The 21,533-nt window shown below is 39.4% G+C and overlaps 1 protein-coding gene across 1 annotated transcript in view; it reads left to right on the top strand.

The window, feature by feature from the left end:
- The first annotated feature begins 5,380 nt into the window (after positions 1 to 5,380).
- LOC139119780 (ras-related and estrogen-regulated growth inhibitor-like) overlaps positions 5,381 to 21,533 on the top strand; it is a 59,418-nt gene continuing 43,265 nt past the window's right edge. Inside the window, exon 1 of the mRNA XM_070683671.1 lies at positions 5,381 to 6,183. Within this exon, the coding sequence (XP_070539772.1) occupies positions 6,012 to 6,183 (172 nt within the window). The 5' untranslated portion in view covers positions 5,381 to 6,011. The remainder of the gene's footprint in view (positions 6,184 to 21,533) is intronic.

Raw genomic sequence — 21,533 nt, 5'->3', positions numbered from 1 at the left:
CAACTAAAAAGGATAATTATTTTCCGAGAAGACGAGAGAAGATGAAGAGATCAGAATATTCCAAACTTACTGTATATGAGTTGATGAGCGCCCTCAATGGCGATTTTATGAGCCAAAGTAATCTCTTTCATCAGATGTAAATCAGCTGGCTAGTAGGCTTTTGTGATATAATTCAAATTATTACACCTCACGTATTATTCAGGTACTGTGATTGGCTGAGCCTCACTCACGTGACATAGAACAAAAAGTGATAGAACATGGCACAGGTGATATAGCCCTTTCGCGTGCGCTGATATAGCCCTGTGCAGTGATAAAGCCAGCTACCACGTTCTGGAATACCGCGCGTCCTTTCTGCTCGTACCACATCATCGCGTACATTTGCTTGGTATTTTCTGTGAAGCAATGGCTTTTGAAAAGGTACAAGAATTAGCTCGACCTGAAGTACACGACGTTTAGTACATTAAACGAGAAAAGTTTGAACAACACTGTCTTCGTTTTTAGACGTTAATTCAACTTCATGTAGCATTGCGATCAAGGAACAAATCGAACGTTTCACTGTGGCGAGTCTCGATCGACACTTGACTGCATTCTGAGCGAAGTTTCGAAAACAAGTGTTTGTTCAGTGTCATAAAATTAATAACACACGCTAGCACGGGCAAGATCACCATTTGTTGCCAGCCCTCGGGCTGGTGCTCATGACGGTAATATTGATGATACCCTCGCCTTCGGCTCGGGCATCATCAATATTACCGTCATTAGCACCATCCCTTGGGCGGGCAACAGATCGTGATCTTGCCCTTGCTGGCGTGTGTTATTATTTAACTATGGGTGGAATTTACAATGTTAAGATAAACCACTTCACTCATGAGGTCGCTTTTCGGGATCGATGAATGATCCTTCTTGTACACCATGGGGCAAGATGTAATTTATCCGATAAGATCTCAAGAAAACACAGCAATGGTCTTGACTTCCACGGATGTAAATTCAGAAAATCGAATTGCCTGACAGTGTGTCCTCGTAAATTACTTCTCGTCGCCGGCGGCGTGACTTCAAGATGACACCGGCCTCAAGGATAATACTACACTAGAGGTATGATTCAGCGAAGGGTCTGGCTTCCCTCGGACAGAGTGAGTAATCACGCGTCATCTCAGTCCGCTCTGGAGAAATTTGAAAGTGTCCCTCACGAGGACATAAACTGTGTAATTATGACACGGATGCTAGGAGTTGATCATTAAACTGCTTTATATTACATCGGGATTTGACAGGGGCGATAATTATCGTGTATGTAGTACAGCCCAGTTTATTTTGTGTTCGCCGATTACTAAAGCATACGAATCTCTTAAAATTGCTATAGAATTTCTATTGATATCTGACCGACCCTATTTAACGGATTCTTCATTGTGAGATGATTTAGAAAAGTTTTATTTGTCCGTTTAACGGTCCGCTTTCGAAGGAGTTATTCTTATAAAACATAAAATCTTAATTAATAATATGAATAAAAGAGAAGTGTTTGCAGTAAATCAGCGTAGTTAAGTTTGCTATAACTTTTTCATTAATTGACATGCTATGGCTTGTGCAGTTGAGACAAGAGTTATTGTGAGGGCGCTTTCCATACGAATTTGTGCCACGTGAATCATCACTCAACTTGGTAACTTCAACACTGAGAGTTATATTTATTCAGGGTTTATTTTTAATGCATTAATCGTCCTTAATCAAGGCTAATAAGCCATTTTCTTCAGTGACTGTGTCCGAAAGGTCATCTTTCATCTAATTTTCTAAATCGCCTTGCGTGACCTATTCAATCATGCACGGCGTGAAAAGCCTGAATATTCACAAAGTTCGATTAGCCTTGAATCTTGAAGTACTGACGGTACTGCGGTGTTTTTATCTGACATGCAAATACACTCGTTATATCGTTAAGATAATTTGCATGTTTTACTTGGATAGTTCTCCAGGTTCTCTTGAAATGGGTTAATGCAGAAACATAGACACACACGTAACTGAAATTAAAACCGGCAGTCTCGGCGAACGGTCGTCTTCCCGCACCTAGTCGCTGCTCAGATATCACCTTCGCATCGATGACTGCTGCGTCCTTCACCCGCTAATGTCATTTAGGCTGCAAGGCGAAGACATACATCACGCTTTATTGCTCAAAACTGCATGGCCGTCGAGCCATAACCTCCTATATCAGTGCTGTTTACATAAAACCATGGCCTGAGTCATACACTTTATCACAACGCTACATGAATCTTATCGCACCGTTCACTTCAAATCTCAGTGATGCTACTAAACAGCGAGAAATCCGACATAGCTTCAAATATCTAATTCAGAGCCACGTCCACCATCATAAATTTGTAAGGGAAACTGAGCGATACAAAGATTTTTATTTACAATCAAGCAATCAAAGGGTCATTTCAGGGGTAGCCAGGAATAAAATACAGTTTCAGGGAAATTTTTATTCGGCGCATTGATAGACACAAATATGCATGAGTCTCAGTATAGAAAACTTTGAAATATTTATCCGCCATTTTAAGTGAAACAAGAGTTTCCGACATTATTTTTAATAGCGTAGTTAATTTTAAGTCTGACTAATTATGCTACACGGCATATATGCATCGAACAAATTGTTTTTCCTGAGAAACAACTTTCGACATCTTAAATTCGATTTTGAATTTATCATTCACAAAATCATGACCGATTCTACTCAGACACAATCGTTTATCAGAAGTTACACATAATTAATACTGATAAATCCTAGACTGGAAGATCCGTCGCTCGAGGGCGCTCTCTATGATGCTACCCGCTCTTACTGATATGAGGGGAGCGTAGGGAGCGTCCCCCCGGGGGGGGGGTACTTCCATTACTTGCCAATATGTATACGTGCCGCCCAATGGGGTGGGTATTTCAGCAACTTGGTCTAAAATGGGGGTATCAATTCACAGTAAACCAGGGTCTAAAATGGGGTCGATTTTTGAGTGCCACACAAGAACAAATTCCAACTGTCAGTTCCCGTCTTCCTAGCACAGGGTTTTGAGCTGCGCTCAATAAGCATCGATATCTTTTTGTGTGGCAGGGGAACCATTAAAGAGACCCCCTGGCTTTAGCCAAAATAAATACAGACTTTGTTTTAAAGCACTGTCACTAATTGGTCAGAACTCCATATATGGAAGAATTTTGCCCAATAGAAAATATCGAAACAAAGTGGCTCTACTACTACTATCATAACAGGTCGACCTTGGGAAAACTAGCAGTGCCTTATTGACGAACGGCGAGGCTTCTTGTAAAACCACCAGTCAGACTGTAACTGCAGATAACTGATAATTTCAGAAGCTGGACAAAACTTTGGTGAGGGTGAAAGATAGTTTCTTTCACTCTATTTTTTAGTATTTCCAATCGGAAATCATGGCTTGGCCAGCAACAACAAAGCCGTAAATGCAGTATAGTGGTAAGCTCTGCCGGTAGCTCGGTCGCGCAAATGCTTGCTTTTTACCCGATTACGTTTTTGCAAATTTTGACACTATGACTTTTGACCTGGGTCAAAGGTCATAAGGTCTAAAATGGGATCCTAAAATAACGAGATTTTAGGTCTAAAATGGGCCCCGGGTTTTTTACGTGCGGCCGCACACCCCTACCACTTCTCAGAGCAGGTACCCCCCCCCCGGGGGAGCGTCCTCGAGCGACGATCTTTTCAGTCTACAAAAATCCGAGTCTCAGGGAATTTTGTCTCCCTTCATTGAAACAGACACATGTATAGAAAGGGGATATGGATACAAACAGACAGAGGGTGGGAGAGAGAGCGGGGGAGAGAAGGAGAGAGAGAGAGAGAGAGAGAGAGAGAGAGAGAGAGAGAGAGAGAGCGCTAGCTCGAATGTCAGAGGAAAGAGAGAAGGGAGAAACTCAACACAGACACACTGACTTGCACAGAATAAGGTGCAGTTGTAGACATCTGACTCTTGAGTTGTGCTTGTGAAGCTGCCATGGGCCCGTGATGCTACGCTGTGTCGATCATATCACCGTGACGACTATCACAGAAAAGGTTGGATGGGTTCTCATGCTTTTTGACAATCAAAAACGATCGATTACTTCAAATTTCTACTTCTCTTTGCCTTATCAGCACGTCGATACCACTTTTCATAAAAAGGACTCGCTTGCCTGTCCTTATCGTATTCTCGGAATGGATTTTATATCTCCAAGAAGATAGCTCAGGCCATCTACCTCCGAGTCGGTAGTCGTAATCATGCGTGCCTATCACTTGAAGGTTAGTAGGCAAAACATATCGATATCCGCTGGTCATGCTTAAGCTATACGCGCCTCGAAATTGAAAAAGACTTAAACTTTTGTTCAACTTTCCTGTAGAAGATTTCAACCATTTCCCCATGAAACAAAAACAAAAATCAGGGGTCTCCGTGCAAAGTCTGCAACCAGAGAAACAAGTTATCGTAAATTTACCGATATTTGAAATTAAAGTAGCCGACATCCCTGTGTTAACTCCATGGGAAAAAGAAAATTGTCAATGTTCACAAAATTAAACCAATGAAATTTTTTTAGCTGTGGGCTTCAAAATGAGCCCCCCACAAGCGGTAGGCCAAAAAGTGTTGTGAATATGCGAGAGTAAAAATATATGTCGAGGTAGCTGTCGCGCGTGGGTCAGGCGTCATCGCCCAACCTGTTGTGATGACCCCTGTCCCAAGCTCGTATATGCGCAAGCGTATTCGCGATGAGGTTACGTTTGATTACAGTCATTCCAATCGTTGCTCTGACTTCTTGTACAGGTTACAGCGCATGGTATGTATGTCACCAATGAACAGTGAAGTGTTCACATACACATGCATTTATTTACTAGTGATTGGGCAGTTTGACACAGCGATGTCAGATGAAGGCGACGAAACACACAAGACATACACGTTGAGGGCGCTCACCGTCATTGGTGCGACACATCGAAAATTTGATAATATATTTCGACAATACCAAAAACAAATAGGGGAACAATAAAAGCAATAACAACAACAAAAAACAACAACAACAAAAATACTACTACTACTACTATTACTTCTACTACTACTACTACTACTACTACTACTACTACTACTTCTGATAATAATAATAATATATCCACTTAACTGTTTCTGAGATGCGTGAAAGTCAAGTTCAAAATTATCATATTGTACCCAAACATTTTTTGGCACACACATATACATACATACATACATACATACATACATACATACATACATACATACATACATACATACATACATACATACATACATACTGTCTATAGGTATGTTACAGACGTCAACCAAAGGTAATCATTTGGACCAATCCCCAATTGTCTCATAGGCAGCAATACATCAATCTCGAAACGCCCCATCAGCAAAATTAATGACTGTCAACGTCGCCATGCACTACTACATTGAAACCTCATTTCCATTTGTGAGATAACAGCTACCTCCGAAAGAATGTCCTATCAGACATCTAAATCGAAACTGTGTCCTAGAGAGAAAAACAGAACATACAAAATCTGAGTATCAGGAATTTCGTCTCCCTTCATTGAAAGTTCTAGTTTGATCGCAATGATACGTGCTTTGTGGTGAATGCCTTCACATACCACTGGCAATTGAGATTTCTAAAATAGGTAACTAGCTCTACGGTTGTATCAGTCCGAATCAAGACGTGCATCAGCGGAGAATTTTGACTTCATCTGACTGGAGTTCCCGGATGTTAGGATTGCGCCATCGTGAGCGTCAAACACATGCGACGAGGGCCGTGACATGAGATGAATATTGAGACAGCGTCAACACCACGCGCCTACTGCAATCTGGAAACCGTGAAAAGAACCCTGATATTTACTTCCGCTGCGGTTTAAGTCCCATGCAGCTTCTTAGATAGCAGCTGCTCGGCTCGCGTGTATTGACTTTTGACCTCGGTGCTCATATCGTACTTCAACAACTTGCGCGAGTCGTCTGCCGCTGGAGTCTCCAAAAGTTGGGAAGCATCGGGGGCAACTATCGATGGAAAGGCGCAGATCGAAGAGCGTCAGCGCGGCACCGGATCCCAAGCGACTGGAGGTACCGCAGCGTAAACACAGCGCTTCAAGCCCTTTCACCAGAAGGAGAAAGAAATCGAGCGGGCACCAGGACCTCAAGATTGCGCTAGTGGGCAGCATTGGCGTTGGAAAGAGCGGTAGGTGCCCTGTTTGGTATTCTTACTATCTTGAGGTGAAATAATTACGTCAACTGTAAACACGCCTCTCGTAAAACCGATTCAGTTGCAAACTCCTGGACGGGTCCGAATCAGATGTCTTTGATTTAATGACAAAACAGTTCAAAGCACAAACAAGACGGAAAAGTAGGGCATGTACAGTGATTAACTAAATGGAATAAAAGGTCGAACTGCAATGGAGTCAATATAAGCTTGAACGTGAATGGAACACGCGTATTTACAGTTACAGAGATGTAAAACACATTCATGGTATGTTTTGTTCGGATCTGTCGTTCAGTCAACACGAATTCCTGTCTTCAGATTTCAGTGGCAGTGCCTGCGCATGGCGCGCCGTTTACTGAGTCAGGCCGAACATGGGTAGCCGGTTATTCATACCGCGGAATGCGCTCCGATGGCCGTGAGCGAAACACAGTGCACCATATCACCCCGGCTATTTTACCCGATCCGTGATGCTTACAACCCTAGACATCGGCTCTTTCAAGTGCTCATCACCAATTCTGTCATTTTCATCGCCTCAAGTGTTTGATTTGGACTGTTAGGCGTGTAGCGAGGCTACCTTTAAACTCCGGAGTGCCGAGAGCCGGCGGGAAAAAGAACACTCTCGTCATTACTTTTTTAAAAGATGTCAAGTCTAATATTTCATACTCAGACTGAAATGACTATACTTTAATAGGGCCGTGAATTCCATGTTTTAAACTCCTTCCTCTAAGCTATAAAGGGGATTTCTCAGCGTAATATCTGTAGATAATTTGATCTAAGATATTCTTTGGAGCCGTACAATTATGATTTTCAACGTTTTTAAACCATAATATTATTTTTCACGGGCGATTTTTCTCGCTTCTATTTTCAATTTTACGTTTGGCACACAGATTTGATATCTGTTTGTTTTTCATGCGGAAAGTAATCAGTCGGCCCCATCGGTCAGTAGAATTGCCAACAGGCTAAACATAAATGAATCGATTGATTGATTGATTGATTGATTGATTGATTGATCACCTGACGCATCATGCCTTGTAATTTGAACGCTTTGGGTGATCCGGTAGGGATGTTAGCGCAGTAACATTAAGAAACGCCACGGCTGAGAAGCTCGGCGAGTGACATGTGAACGGACATGCAGATCAGTGTAGCGGGTGACATCAACGACTCCGAGAAACTGATTTGTGGGTGCCGATGGAGGTCTCCGTGAATGCGTGTCCAGTGACCCGTGAATGTGGCATGCAGATGAGCTGCTTTCCAATGGATGTCGCACAGACTAATCAATTTGGCACATAGGGCGTGCAAATAGATCGATTGACATTTGTATCTTCTGGGATGGCGGCGGATCGGATTTGATGATTGATCACCGTGATTATTTTAATCAATAGATTGATTGACTGACTACTCATCACCACAGACAAAAATTACACTGTTCTGAGATGTGAATCAGCGCGCTGAGACCAGTATTGCTTGGGTTTACATCACGTACGTATGCGTACAATTCGTCTGTAACCAGGTGTCTAAAATTCACACGCCTTTCGTGATTAAGCAAATGACTATAAAGACGTGACCTTGATCTGGCGATATTTCTTGAATCTGGCATCCGCAAAATATAGCGCATTTACAGTTTAACAACCCCAACATCTTCACAAATACGACTATGTATTCACTGCTAAATTTTTTTTTGTGACCGAGTGTCATGATAAATTGATAATTGCACTACATTAGGGTTGCAGTCAGAGATGTGAACGTGGAGCTTTTATCTCGCGCATCAGTTTGCTGTTCGAACGTCAAGAAGCGGATTATAATCGTGTTTTTCCCTTCTTCCTATCATAGGTGTCTTTTTTAGAAACCATTATCAGACGCCTCGTACAACACAAACGCTGCGATGTTTGTGATCTTTTTCTCGTGTAGACAACCAGGATCCGGAGTTAAACATGCAATGACCTTCGCAGATTCCAACCGTATCGCACACCTAGATTAAGCAGTTAAGAAATTCGCCATTCATAACATCAACACGGAGATGCATATCGGCGAGCTAATCAAAATGTATGCAGACTTGATTCTAAGCGCGGAACACCTTTTGCAGACTATAATGTTATCACAACCCGTGTTAGTATGTCATTAATGCTGCAATATCGTACGTATTATAATTGCGCGCGGCACATATTTACGCCAAGACAAGCATGCTGGGGCACATCTGATGTTTAACGACTGAACACACACTAACGCAGACACAAACACACTCACAGATACGCAGACAGACATACACACACATACACACAAATATATGTTTTTATATATTTATATATTTATACATATGGGCACCTGTCTACCTACCTATTTATATATATATATATATATATATATATATATATATATATATATATATATATATATATATTATATATGATATATAGTATATGGTATAAATTTATATATATATATATATATATATATATATATATATATATATATATATATATATATATATATATGTATACATACCGTTAATCGCTCTGCCATTCAGGTATTGAGCACTAAATATATATATATATATATATATATATATATATATATATATATATATATATTATATAAGACTTATATTATATAAGACTTATATTATATAAGACTTATATATATATCTGCGTCTTATTTATAGGGAATTTCAATATTTTGCGCAGAATCTCAGGGATTCATATATTGTACGTGAGAAATACAAATGCAATAGGCTTTTTGTAGTACACATTTCATTCTATTGATAATTGACGGTAATCGTTCCAATGCTACCTCAGCTTTTAGGATCCGTGACGTATACAATGATAAACGAACGAGTTGATTACGTGCATTGGGCGCGTCTTTTGAAATCGTGGTGAATGTGAAGCTAAATGAACAGCCAGCATTCAAACGTCCTTACAACGCGACAACAAATTACAGACTGAAAAACGCCTCATCTTTTCATTGTAAAAAAAAAATCACCATTTCTTTCGCGAATCTGTTCATGCTGCCCACTGTCTTCCTGTCTCTGATATTTTGTTGATGTGTTCGAGGAGATTTTTACCTTAGATATAAAACAGACATTCCCGACCATCGCAAATATTTGCTTCTTTTAATAACATCTATGAGTTCAATCGTTTTAGTACATCGACTGTTTTCGATAACTCTCCCGAGACGTTTTTTCACAGCCCAACTCTTGCGTTTTAATACACTACATATTTCTGTAAGCCAATCCAAAAGAGTGTTTGTTGCTTCCTGTAAAACCCTTCAGAATTGCCATATAACGAGCTTTTTGCTTCGAAAGCATTGACTTGCTGTGAACAGTGACAGGACAGACTATCAGTGCGGTAAACACTGATTTTCCATCTCCAATTAACGTTGCCCAAAACTCGCGTAAGCGTTAGTCTGGAATATTGTCACTCAAAGCGTGAGTGGGATTTAACTTTTCCAAATCTCGCGAGAGTTAGCTGTACATGATATAATTAGAGTCAACCGTTTCCTCTGATCTAATTACAAATTTATTTTTTTCAAAGGGGAGGCTTTAGCGTACCTGAGAATGTCAAGGTCAGTTGGCTTTACCTTGCTCAGAATCAAGTAATCGATATATCACACGCTGTGGCCGCCAAAAAGAGATTTGTCCCAGAAATAATTAGAATCTGTTGGGTTGAAAGCTTTTGTCAAAAAACAGTTCTCGTAGGTTTTGTTCTGATCTGTCAGATTAATCGAAATTATTTCAAGTAATCCATGTCATGAGGATACCACGGTGCGGTGAAAGAATCGTACTTAGCAAATTGCTTCGAAACTAACAGTACAGCCGTATTTCGGGAAATAGCTCTGGCATCGAGTCCTATCGTCAGTTTCTTGGTATATTGGGTCAGTTCTGTTATAGAAAGCCAAAGAAGAGTTGACTTTGTCTATCTATCTATCTATCTATCTATCTATCTATCTATCTATCTATCTATCTATCTATCTATCTATCTATCTATCCATCTATAAATCCATCTATCCATCTATCTATCTCTCTCTCTGTCTGTCTGTCTGTCTGTCTGTCTATCTATCTATCTACCCATCCATAAATCCATCCATACCTCTCTCTCTCTCCCTCTCTCTCTCTCTCTCTCTCTCTCTCTCTCTCTCTCTCTCTCTCTCTCTCTCTCTCTCTATATATATATATATATTTATATAATCCTCATCCCTTATATACCTCTATAGACAACATATACACATAAATATTGCAAACAACATGTCATGTCATATATCACATTACATATTATGCTAACATACCAAGTGTTGTAATTGAAAATGAAGATTACTGAAGAGTAGACAGATACAGAGAAATAAGTTGTGACTAGTCTATCATCGTCTTTGTCAATGTCATGCCTGTGGACATTTTCCACACCTCGATCGTTTGTATGTTTGCAGTACAGCCTCCATTTTACTGCATGTGGAGTGCGCGGTGCGGTTGAAGAAAAAAAAACTGGCCTTGAATCTTTTTATCGATTTTCCAGACACACTGCATATCTTCTCGACGGGGTGAGATGATGCTGTCACTGATATTTTGCCTACTATGTCTTGGACTGAATGAGAACATATCGGATAAAAAGAGCATATATATCAGGTTAACAATAACTCCAAGTCGAAAAGCTTACCGTGAATAATAATTGACTACAGATATTGAAATTGGATCACCTCAAGTACAATATTGGAAAAAAGTCAAAATAATCATTTAGGGTTTAAGGTGAAGCAAACCAATGAAATTGAGGAGATAAAAATGTGTTTGTCGGCAAAATTGCATTCCCAGCTTACCCCGGGGTCGCCATGACAACGCTGGGAAAACGAAAGTAATTGAGGTCCTGCTCTCAATTTTAAAATTTGAAACAACAATAAGTAAAACTCATATTATTCTCTAAAATCTATGCCCAAGTGTTTTGTATTTTCCGTCTGGGGAAATGTATGTTAGACGGGCCTACAATAGAGGTCGCGTGAAGTTCCCATTATGATTATCATCCGCTAGCGCTGTGTGTTCGGTCCATCCTCAGAAGGAGCCTGCGTGCAACCGAATTTATTTGGAATGAATTGGAAAACTGATATACAAGTCAAGTTTTGAACCAGGCGTGACTAAGAACAGACTCGATGGACCAGGCTTTTATCTCTTCTCTCGATGAATTTGTCAAAAAAGGGGCCGGGACTTCATGAAAGAGACCGGCGCTGGAGCTCTCTTCACTGTTTTGCGTGTTAGTATACTTTTAATCACGTGTGAGGGATCGTGGCGAGGCAGAAATAACGGGGCTTTTACCACTCTGCGACCTTTTCTGTGTGATCAACCTTCATGAAATCCAGGCTTGAGCAAACAGAAACGCTGTCTATTGACAGAGGCTCGGCTTATAGTATTTGCAGACTCTCACGGAGTCGGTATTGCTGTGGTAATGCGCACCGACACCATGTTCGACATAATATCGCCATGCTTGGAATTATATACATCTAAAAATATATATTCTTCTTCCCAATACATGTTTGCCTAGCGTATCTCAAAGCATCTGTGCATATAGGCGATATCTGTCTCTTGTGTCGCATGCATTCTCTTCTTCAAACCTTTATCTGCCTGCGTCTGTCTACACGTTTCCATGGTTACCTCTTTCACCGCGCGTACATTGCCATCGATGCCGCCAAAACCGTAACGCCGTGGATCTTTTTGCTCAGCAGCCGTAAAGGGAAGTATGTGTCTCGGGGCAAAAATGTCGCACAGGTTTACATGCCATTCTCTTTCTTGCAGCTTTATGGATTTCGCACATGTGCGAGTCCACAGTCCCCGCGGGGGGAGGCACCACAGACGCTCGTCGAACCGCGCATGGCTGTGGGATAGATTAATGTAAGATCAATTGGCGGAACATGAAAAGTAACGCATGGTCTCAGATGCAGTAAGTGATTGGTCGGAGAAAAGATGCACGTATAAGTACAATGCCTTTACGAGTTTGATGAACGCCTTATTTGCTAAAACGCCTTTCTCGGGCGGCCTTGTGCATTTCCGCCACCTCTGACCTGTAGTCATATAGAATAATGCTGAAATCAAGCGCGAAAGATTTCCCAACTGTAAAAACCATCCTTCTGAAAATATCTCATTCGAATGCGTGGCTGTCGGAAATGATATGCAACCAATCGATTTTATCATTACCACGCGTTGAAGTTCACCTTGACCGGAGTTCCCTGTCAGCTAGTTTTCTAGCGTAATTGCTTGCAACGGATTTGATCTCGGGACTCCGTCGGTTTGTGTTTGATCGAAGGTGATCTGGAGGACAGAACTTTTGTGTGTGTGATGCATCCAAGAAGTGACATTTATAGGTGTACAAAAGTTTCGAGGGCTGACACTTTGAATTACGTAACTAGCACTGTGTGAGACTTTTATCTGCTGGCCTATCGCGCAATGATGCGCATGCGCAGAGGTTAATAAATATCGCTACTATTTATGTTGAAATTCCGAAGTGCCGTGTTTTACTATTACTATGAATAAATGTATAGCGTCTTGGTTATTGCAAGTGTATGCGGTGGCAGTATACAAAAATTAATTCCCAAGTAATACAGAAAAGCATCTTCGGTTTTGCTAGTGTAGATTATAAGATTGTGAGCTGCGTTCTTGACATCATCCATTGGCCTATTTTACGGTAAAACGCGCCTTAAGGACAGATATTTGGACTCTCAAACTTCTACAATTCTTTTCTGATCTACCACTTGTGGGTGCTCATTTTAAAGCTCTTGGAGAAAGAAAAACTTTCACCGTCTTAGTTTTTTCGAAATCCAAAATTTTATTCCCCATAGAGTTAACACAGGGATGGCGGCCATTTTGAATTTCAACTATCGCTAATGTTTATAATGTTTGTTTCTGTCGTTCCAAAATTTGCACAGTGATCCCTAATTTTTATTGTTGATATGGTAAGAGAATGGCTGAAAGTTTCATATGGGAAAGTTTGAGCAAAAGTTTAAGTTTTTCACTTTCGAGGCGCATACTACCTTAAATCAAATGAAATAATTATTTTGTATTGCATCTATCAGCTGAACGAAGGGATAAACCATCAGATCACGGAAGGGGTGCCCGGAAAAAAAGAAAGTGTAGATAACATATTTTGGAGTAGGTTGAGTGTACAAACGTTCACAGGATTCCCCTCTGAAATTCCTGGTAGGCGCTTCAACATGAATTTCAATGCTATTAACTTTTTGGGGAGGAGTGACGGCCGTTTTCTTTGGACGGTTTCCTTGTTTTAAAAGTTGCTAATTAATTGCAGTGTACGTAGTTCGCAAATACCCCCAATCTGATGACGTTTATAACATGCAAATCACGACTTTATCTTTTCCTAAATACACCGCTGATAATTGTGGCAAACGTCATAGGGATGGAGCGATATTGGCATTTGTTTTGATAATATCATTTTGTCACTCCCTATTTTTGACCTTTTCTTCACTAATTTTTAATAACGATACAATCTTTACCTGATACAGACTCGACCTATTTACAATGAAATTCGTAAGTTGTCAGAGGCAGAAATGCCGCGTTATAGCGGTACAATATCGTTTTTAGCTCCCATAGCCATATGTATATATGGCAATGGAAGCTATTCTTATAGGCTAGGAAAATGTCTGTATGTATGTATGTCTGTATGTCTGTATGTCTGTATGTCTGTATGTCTTGTATGTCAACATCAAAAACTCCAAAACCGCTGCACATTTCATCTTGATATTTGGTGTGTACATGGATGATGGGCTGTAGATGAGATTTTGTTCAAATGAAAGTTGTCATTGCCAAAAATATGCAAATTAGTGCCAAAAAAGGCGTTTTTGGTAAAAATCTCCTTCTTCATAACCGCTGGTCAGACAGCTTTGATATTGGTATACAGGTCTCTAGGGATAACCCAACTTGGATTTGTTCAAATTGTGATGAAATATGCAAATCTGTATTTTTAAGGAATTTTTTTGTCATTTTTGGTCAAAATTTATTTCATCAAAACCGCTTGTCTGACAGCTTTGATATTTGGTGTACAGGTCCCTAGGGATAGCCCAACTTGGATTTGTTCAAATTGTGATGAATAAGCAAATCTGTATTTTTAAGGAATTTTTTTGTCATTTTTGGTCAAAAATTTATTTCATCAAAACCGCTCGTCTGACAGCTTTGATATTTAGTATACAGGTCCCTAGGGACAGCCGAACTTGGATTATTTTGTTCAAATTGTAATGAAATAAGCCAATCTGTATTTTTAAGGAATTTTTTTGTCATTTTTGGTCAAAATTTATTTCATCAAAACCGCTCGTCTGACAGCTTTGATATTTGGTATACAGGTCCCTAGGGATAGCCCAACTTGGATTTGTTCAAATTGTGATGAAATAAGCAAATCTGTATTTTTAAGGAATTTTTTTGTCATTTTTGGTCAAAAATTTATTTCATCAAAACCGCTCGTCTGACAGCTTTGATATTTGGTATACAGGTTCCTACAGATAAACTAAATATGATATACAGAATATATGATGAAATCTGCAATTTTGTATTTTTGGTGCAATTTTTGCCATTTTTGGTCAAAAAATGTGTTTCTCAAAAACTACTTGTCTGATGCCTTTGATATTTGGTATACAGGTTCCTGGGGGTTCTCTTAGTGTGATATAGTGAAATTTGATGAAATCTTCAATTTTTGTATTTTTGGGTCAGTTTTTGCCGTTTTTGGTCAAAATATTTGTTTCTCAAAAGTTACTCATGTGATAGCTTTGATATTTGGTATAAATTTTTATACATAATTATGATGAAATCATCAATTTTGTATTTTTGCAGCTAATTTTGCCATTTTAGGTCAGGCCATCCTGAAATGAGCTATCAAAGATCTCAACCTTCTTCATCAATACATATATCACAAAACGTTGCTCTCTTCATAACACAGCAGAGCTCTGTCGACCATTGGGTCGTTTGTTAGCTCCCATAGCCATATGTATATATGTTTACAAGTTTACATTTTATTGAAAATCTCAATAGCCACTGAGCAGATTAGATGAAAAATTAGCATGTAAGTACTTTGGGCTGACCTGAAATGATTGTGCACATCTTGGGTCAGTATCATGGACTTGCTATTTTTCATGAATTTTTTTGTAATTTTCTCCCATTTTTGGTCAAAAAATCTTCTTCTCTGAAACCACAAGTCTGATTGATTTGAAACTTGGTATGGAAGTGCATAGGAGTGACCTTTCTCAAATCTGGGCAAATCGTGGTGAAATTTGCATATTTGCATTTTTTGGCTATTTTTTTCATTTTTGATCAAAAATTTTTTTTAACTCTGAAACCACACGTCCGATTGAGTTGAAACTTAGTGTAGAGGTTTTTACGGGTGACGTCAGTAACATTTGATCAAATTCTGGTGAAATTTGTATAATTTAATTTATTGGGGGAATTGTTTCTATTTGTGATAAAAAAATCTTTTAGCCTGATTTTAGCTTGTTTGATAACTATATGGGAGCGACCAGTGACATTGTCACTATTGTTTTGGGTTTTTTTCGGCGTAGGATGAACCACGTGACAGCGTCAGGTATATTAGCTTCTCGTCTACTGTGCAAATAGGCCATGTGATAATTAAGTACTACACTGTTTTCTGGCAAATCCGATGAGCCGAGCTGATAAAACAGCTGACGAATCTCCATGATTTCCCATGACAACAACGATGGCCTTCAAATTGTCTGCCAATCTATGAATCACGCAAAGGCCCTCTTCAGTCTCCGAGCCAGAATGGTCACCGTACTTTCGGGTCACGGAAAGCTTTGGAGTAGAAACACCGAATGCAGCCTGTCACAAAATGGCGCCTATTCATCACGGTCTCCATAAATACAACGTCTTCGGTAAACACTCGGAGATTGGGCACCGGCGTGGACCATTAATCCTGAAATCCATAAATAAATTATTTGAACGAGCTACCGCAATTGAAGTATGCCAGCACTTTATTGATGTTGGCAGACATTGAATTTGAATCAATAGAACTTTTGAAATTGTCGTCTGCAACATTGAATATTAGTCATGGGCGCATTCACCTGTGAAATTTCCCGCCGATTTTAGTATAGATTAGTTTCATACATATATATCACTCTATCATATACATGGAACTTGCCCTGTAATTTCTTTCAGACTTGGGATTCTCCAAAAGTAGAAGAACTTGCCATCTCTCCGAGGACGGCAAAACGATTACTTTCAGCGAAAAAATTATTCCTGAGAATAAACAAATCACATTTTAAAGAGCCCTCGGTGAATTTGGACGCCGAGATCTAACAAAGGAATCGCATGTTCTAATTATATTAAGTTTCCGGCATTGCCCCTGTGGGTCCCTTCAATTTTCCCGCGAGAGATACAAAATAATCGTCCATTTGGATCCACTTGCAGATAAGAGCATGTTTATCAGTTCTGTCCATTTCAGGTACGGTGACGTAGACGGCTGTTAGGGGCAACTCTCGTATGTTACCGATAAGACGCGCATTTCCTCAGAAGCCTGGATGTCACTTTTTGCTAATTTTAGCTGTTTGGCGGTGATTTTTTATTATAAATATGAGAAGATCAATTGATTACAATGTGTGATATATTCTTTCGGCGACCCTTTTAGAGATGTGCTATTTGGTTTCAAGTTCTCATTAAAACAAAGACTACGCTATTACGAACACAAACAGATTCGAAATTAACTTTTATTTAGTCGAATTTTGCCCCTTCAAAGCTTCAGGCCGAAGCAATTATATTCTTTGTTCTACGTCTCCATACGCGTAGGTTTTGAAGGCGTTTTCCTTTAAAATACAATGTATTTAAACCGAACTTAACAGAGTAGCTTTTCTACCGACAAACCTTCGATTGCAAATGTTGTGAAACGTATACTCAGTTTAAACCGCTTGATTAATGGATGGAGACTCATATGACATGGAAAAAATCAAGTAAACATAAAACTTACGTCTGCAAAAATTTCTGGTTTTTTCAACCGCTTGTATTGCAAAATTTAAATAGACGCAAACCAAAAAGAATAATTACTCTGGCGGCACTGAAAGTGCATTTAAAGCATATTCAAAAACTCCTCAAACGTAAAATTTCATCTGTCACATATAATGTACCAATATGACGTCATCATAAAATCTTCGGCACTGCAGGTCATTGACCCTTTTAGTATATGTTTGGAAATTTATCGAAGCAAACGAGCATGGAATTAATTCCACCTTCAATTCAGAAAGTAAGAAACATTTTGTCAGAAACCGCTTAAGACGAGAACGAAACTCAACTCAGCCTGATGAGGCTTGATTGTGATAACCATTTTTATTGCGTATACCGCCAATTCGCATCTTTGAAGCTGACCACAGAAACAATCATTATTTTTCTTTTCAGGAATGAAAGGTGCCCGTTTGAAAGTTGGATATGAACTTGTCTCTAGTAGATACCAAACAACATGGTCATGTACTATGCATGTATGCATGCATAAATGTACGTCCAGAGAGAGAGAGAGAGAGAGAGAGAGAGAGAGAGAGAGAGAGAGAGAGAGAGAGAGAGAGAGAGAGAGAGGAGGAGGAGGAGAGGAGGAAAGAACACATACCGGTACCTACCTACCTACCTACCTACCTACCTACCTACATACATACATACATACATACACACGCAAACACTTTGATTTATACCCATGTAAAAATAACACGGTATTTGGATTTTTGTCAATCGGTCTGTTTTTAGCAATTTACAACATTCGTAATATATTACTTCCAACAGGCGTCGGACGGTTAGGTGGCGGATCATTACATAATTGACATGGCGGCAATTTTAGAAAAACTACTCGTAACATTAAGATAGTTGTAAACTAGAGATACGGCAGATTAGGGACTGGTCAGTTTCTTCGGCCTGGGGGGGGGGCGGTGGATTATTTTTTGCCGACGTCAAAAAGTGGCTGACCCCCCCTATTCCAAATTTTAAAACAGGGTGACCCCCCTATTCCAAATTTCTAAAACAGGGTGACCCCCCCCCCCGGGCGCGACAAAGGTAAAACAAAAGATGGACATAAATTATATATATATATATATATATATTATATATATATTATATATATATATATATATATTTATATTTTACATTTTACATATATTTATATTTTAAATAGTCATTCTATGTTTTAGTGAAATTGTTGACATGTCAGTTGTAAGATAGGAATTTCAAAGTGTCAATCTTAAAGTTTAAATACAGTACATTTTGAATGAGCTGTATTTTGAATGAGCTGTGAATGTATTTCACACTTTCTCTGCTTAACCAGATGTCCTGAACTGTTGTACAGAAATGGATGTCAATCATTAATATCAAAGAGGAAAAAGCAGTGAATCAAAAACTTTGATGGGTGTTTAAGACTTGCCAACCATCCAATTAAATCTACTGAGGAGCCATAGAGAGCTTTTTTAGCCAAATCTGATGTGTACAGTGTCTGAGAGGACCTTTTCTTGTAACATTGAAACCATAAAAGCACAGCTAATAATGACAAAAACTGCCTTTTTTAACTGTTATTTTGTTCATAAAAAAGCATCTTTCTACAGAAAACCTGTGAAACAAAGGAAAATAATTGCATCAATGAGAAGGAAAGATATCTTGTCATTTTTCTATCTCTAAAATAAGTCACTGTATCAAATATATATTGTGAAATATTTGTGCATGTTGCTTTCTAATACTGAATTCTCACAGAGAGAACAGAAAAGTATCAGGAATTTGTCATCCTTTTCATATGAAATGCAGATTTCATAATGGTACACTTTCACTTAGCAAACATCAAGATATCTCTGAAAGTATGGCGCCCAAAGGGCGCGCCAAAAAATATGAAACATCCTGATATCTCTGATATATATGCCTTGTATATTAAAGTCATGCACCTGAAGGGCATGCTGAAAGATGTATGATATATTAAAGTAATGAGCTTGAAGAGCACGCTGAAAACTATTGAACATACAGATATCTCTGATGTATGTATGCTTGATATGTTAAAGTTGGGCGTGCTGAAAAATATGACTGATTATTAAAGTTACGCGCCCGAAGGGCGCGCCGAAAATACAACTGAATGATGAATTTTGTGGCTGACACTAGCATTTTAGGCAATGATGAGCCTGTGTCAAAATTCAAAAACACACTGACCCCCCCTATTGGGCATTTCAAAAACATGGTGACCCCCCCTATCACCAAAGTCAAAAACAGGGTGACCCCCCCCCCATGAATCCACCGGCCCCCCCCAGGCTGAAGAAACTGACCAGTCCCTTAGTTATATACAATACTTATGATATCATCATCTCATCCGATTGTTGCTGCATATCGAAAACCACTATCTACAGAGATTGCTAAAATGACCGAAGACATGGTACAGTATTATGAAATCTCTGTCACTTATATTTTTCACTTGCTGTGCCAGCTGCGTGTAGTTCAAGTTGAACTTTGCCCGAACAATACTTGTAGAACTGATCGGACATTTTAAACATATGATTGTTTTCGTGTCTCAGTCGTAAATGAGAAATGTATGAATAGCTATATAAACACACAGCACACCAGTTTGTTGAGCTGTCAGGGTCAAAGGTCGAAATATCCACATTGTCACCTAGGTAAGAAAGAGCAGGACAGACGGTGTTTGTTTACACGAATGGTCCAAATTTCATTTATTCACGGCATTCAGACATTTTGACGAGATCACACAGGGGTGATAATCATATAGTAGGATCAAAGAGAGATAGGTCTTTATCAAGCTGAAAACAAACCACGACCTAGAAAAGAGGAGTGGGGTCGTTGGGATGTTCACGTTTTGTCAGATCATAGGTTCCAACTTCGTCTTTAGGCCGAGTTGACCCGATTCCTCTGTTTGTGTGTGTGTGTGTGTGTGAGAGAGAGAGAGAGAGAGAGAGAGCGAGAGCAGACACACGAGGCGAACAAAATATTACCGTATACTACGCTTTCATACCATATGATAATTCTCACATTAGTCTTGCACAACGACCAGGAAAGCCATAACCACACTACCAATTACACTGCACCTCTTACGGCTACCGCACTCATACAATGTGGCAGTGATCTCATGCTGATTTGCGTAGTGTAAGAATTGCTTCAGGTGTTTTAAACTTAGTCAGGTGTGTTGAGTTCATCAAGACGACTGTGAGACTTGATTGGAAAATAATGAACTTCCCCTGTAATGCTCACCCGCTTTAACCTGGCTACTCTTAATGAACGCCGTTGCCTAGCGATACCTCAAGAACAACGAGCTTTGCTCAATGCTTGAGTACTTCCCTAGATAGTACTTCACTGGATTTTCCCTCAACCTAATAACCTGCTCATTTGGGACCGTGTTCGTCCTCTTTAAACCGTTGCCAGGCAACAGGTGGAAATTTTTGAATTTTGAAGCTGGGTCAATTCATATGCAAGGCATCACCTTTGAATTAAATTTATTGATTATCATGAGAAAATTGCCGATGACCAATACGTAAGAAGAAAAAGAATGGAGGTCACGGCGCATGCGTAGTTCTCATGACTGCCGCCATTGTTGATGCATCCTCTTTATATGAACGAATCAAACACATGAAAATCTAACAGCATAGGACGCTAATTGTTTCCAGACGATAAAGTTATCCAAAACACGAAATCAGATATTTTGCTGGTCGTTGATATGACTAACTTCCAATCCGGCTTCGCTTTCGTTTTGCCCATCAACACTAAAGTTGACTGGAAAGATTCTAAAGATACTATCATAAAAACACGAGCAAGTACTATGTAAATATGCTTGTCTTCCATATCACAGTGTAGTGTTATAGAAATCATATAAACCTCGTCTGATTGGTTGAAAGATTGTCATTATCAAGTAAAGTGCTGCTAGCTGTACCTTTTTATCATGTCTTTTTCCGTTTCTTTGTTTTTAATATCAATATTTTCTCAAGTTGTTCAACTACCCAAAGCATGTTAAGGTGCAGACTTACATTTATATGTACAGACTGAATTGTCATTGTTGACAAGTGAATTCTAGTCCGGGCTAGAAACTTATACCAGCCCATAACAGTGCATTTTACACATTGAGATGATATGTTGAAAAGCTAAATAGTAGGTATTTCAACCTTCTTATGGCAGTATATACAACAGGAAATTTCAGTTGACATGAAAAATGAAAAAATCTTCTAAGGTTACAGCTACTGACCCTTAAAATACAAGTTTTCTAATGTAAAATGCTCATGTACATTTACTTGCCGGTTACTCTATGATTCTTTTAAGCGTCCGATCGCCATTGACAGAAACTACCAGCAGTGAATTACGGAACTAACACGCTGAAACTGCTGTTCATTTAATGAAGGCA

Source organism: Ptychodera flava, chromosome 2 (assembly GCF_041260155.1).
Source record: "Ptychodera flava strain L36383 chromosome 2, AS_Pfla_20210202, whole genome shotgun sequence".
Classification (NCBI taxonomy): Eukaryota; Metazoa; Hemichordata; class Enteropneusta; family Ptychoderidae; genus Ptychodera; species Ptychodera flava.
Note: the sequence above shows the minus strand (reverse complement) of the source record. Positions and strands in the feature narration are given on the sequence as shown.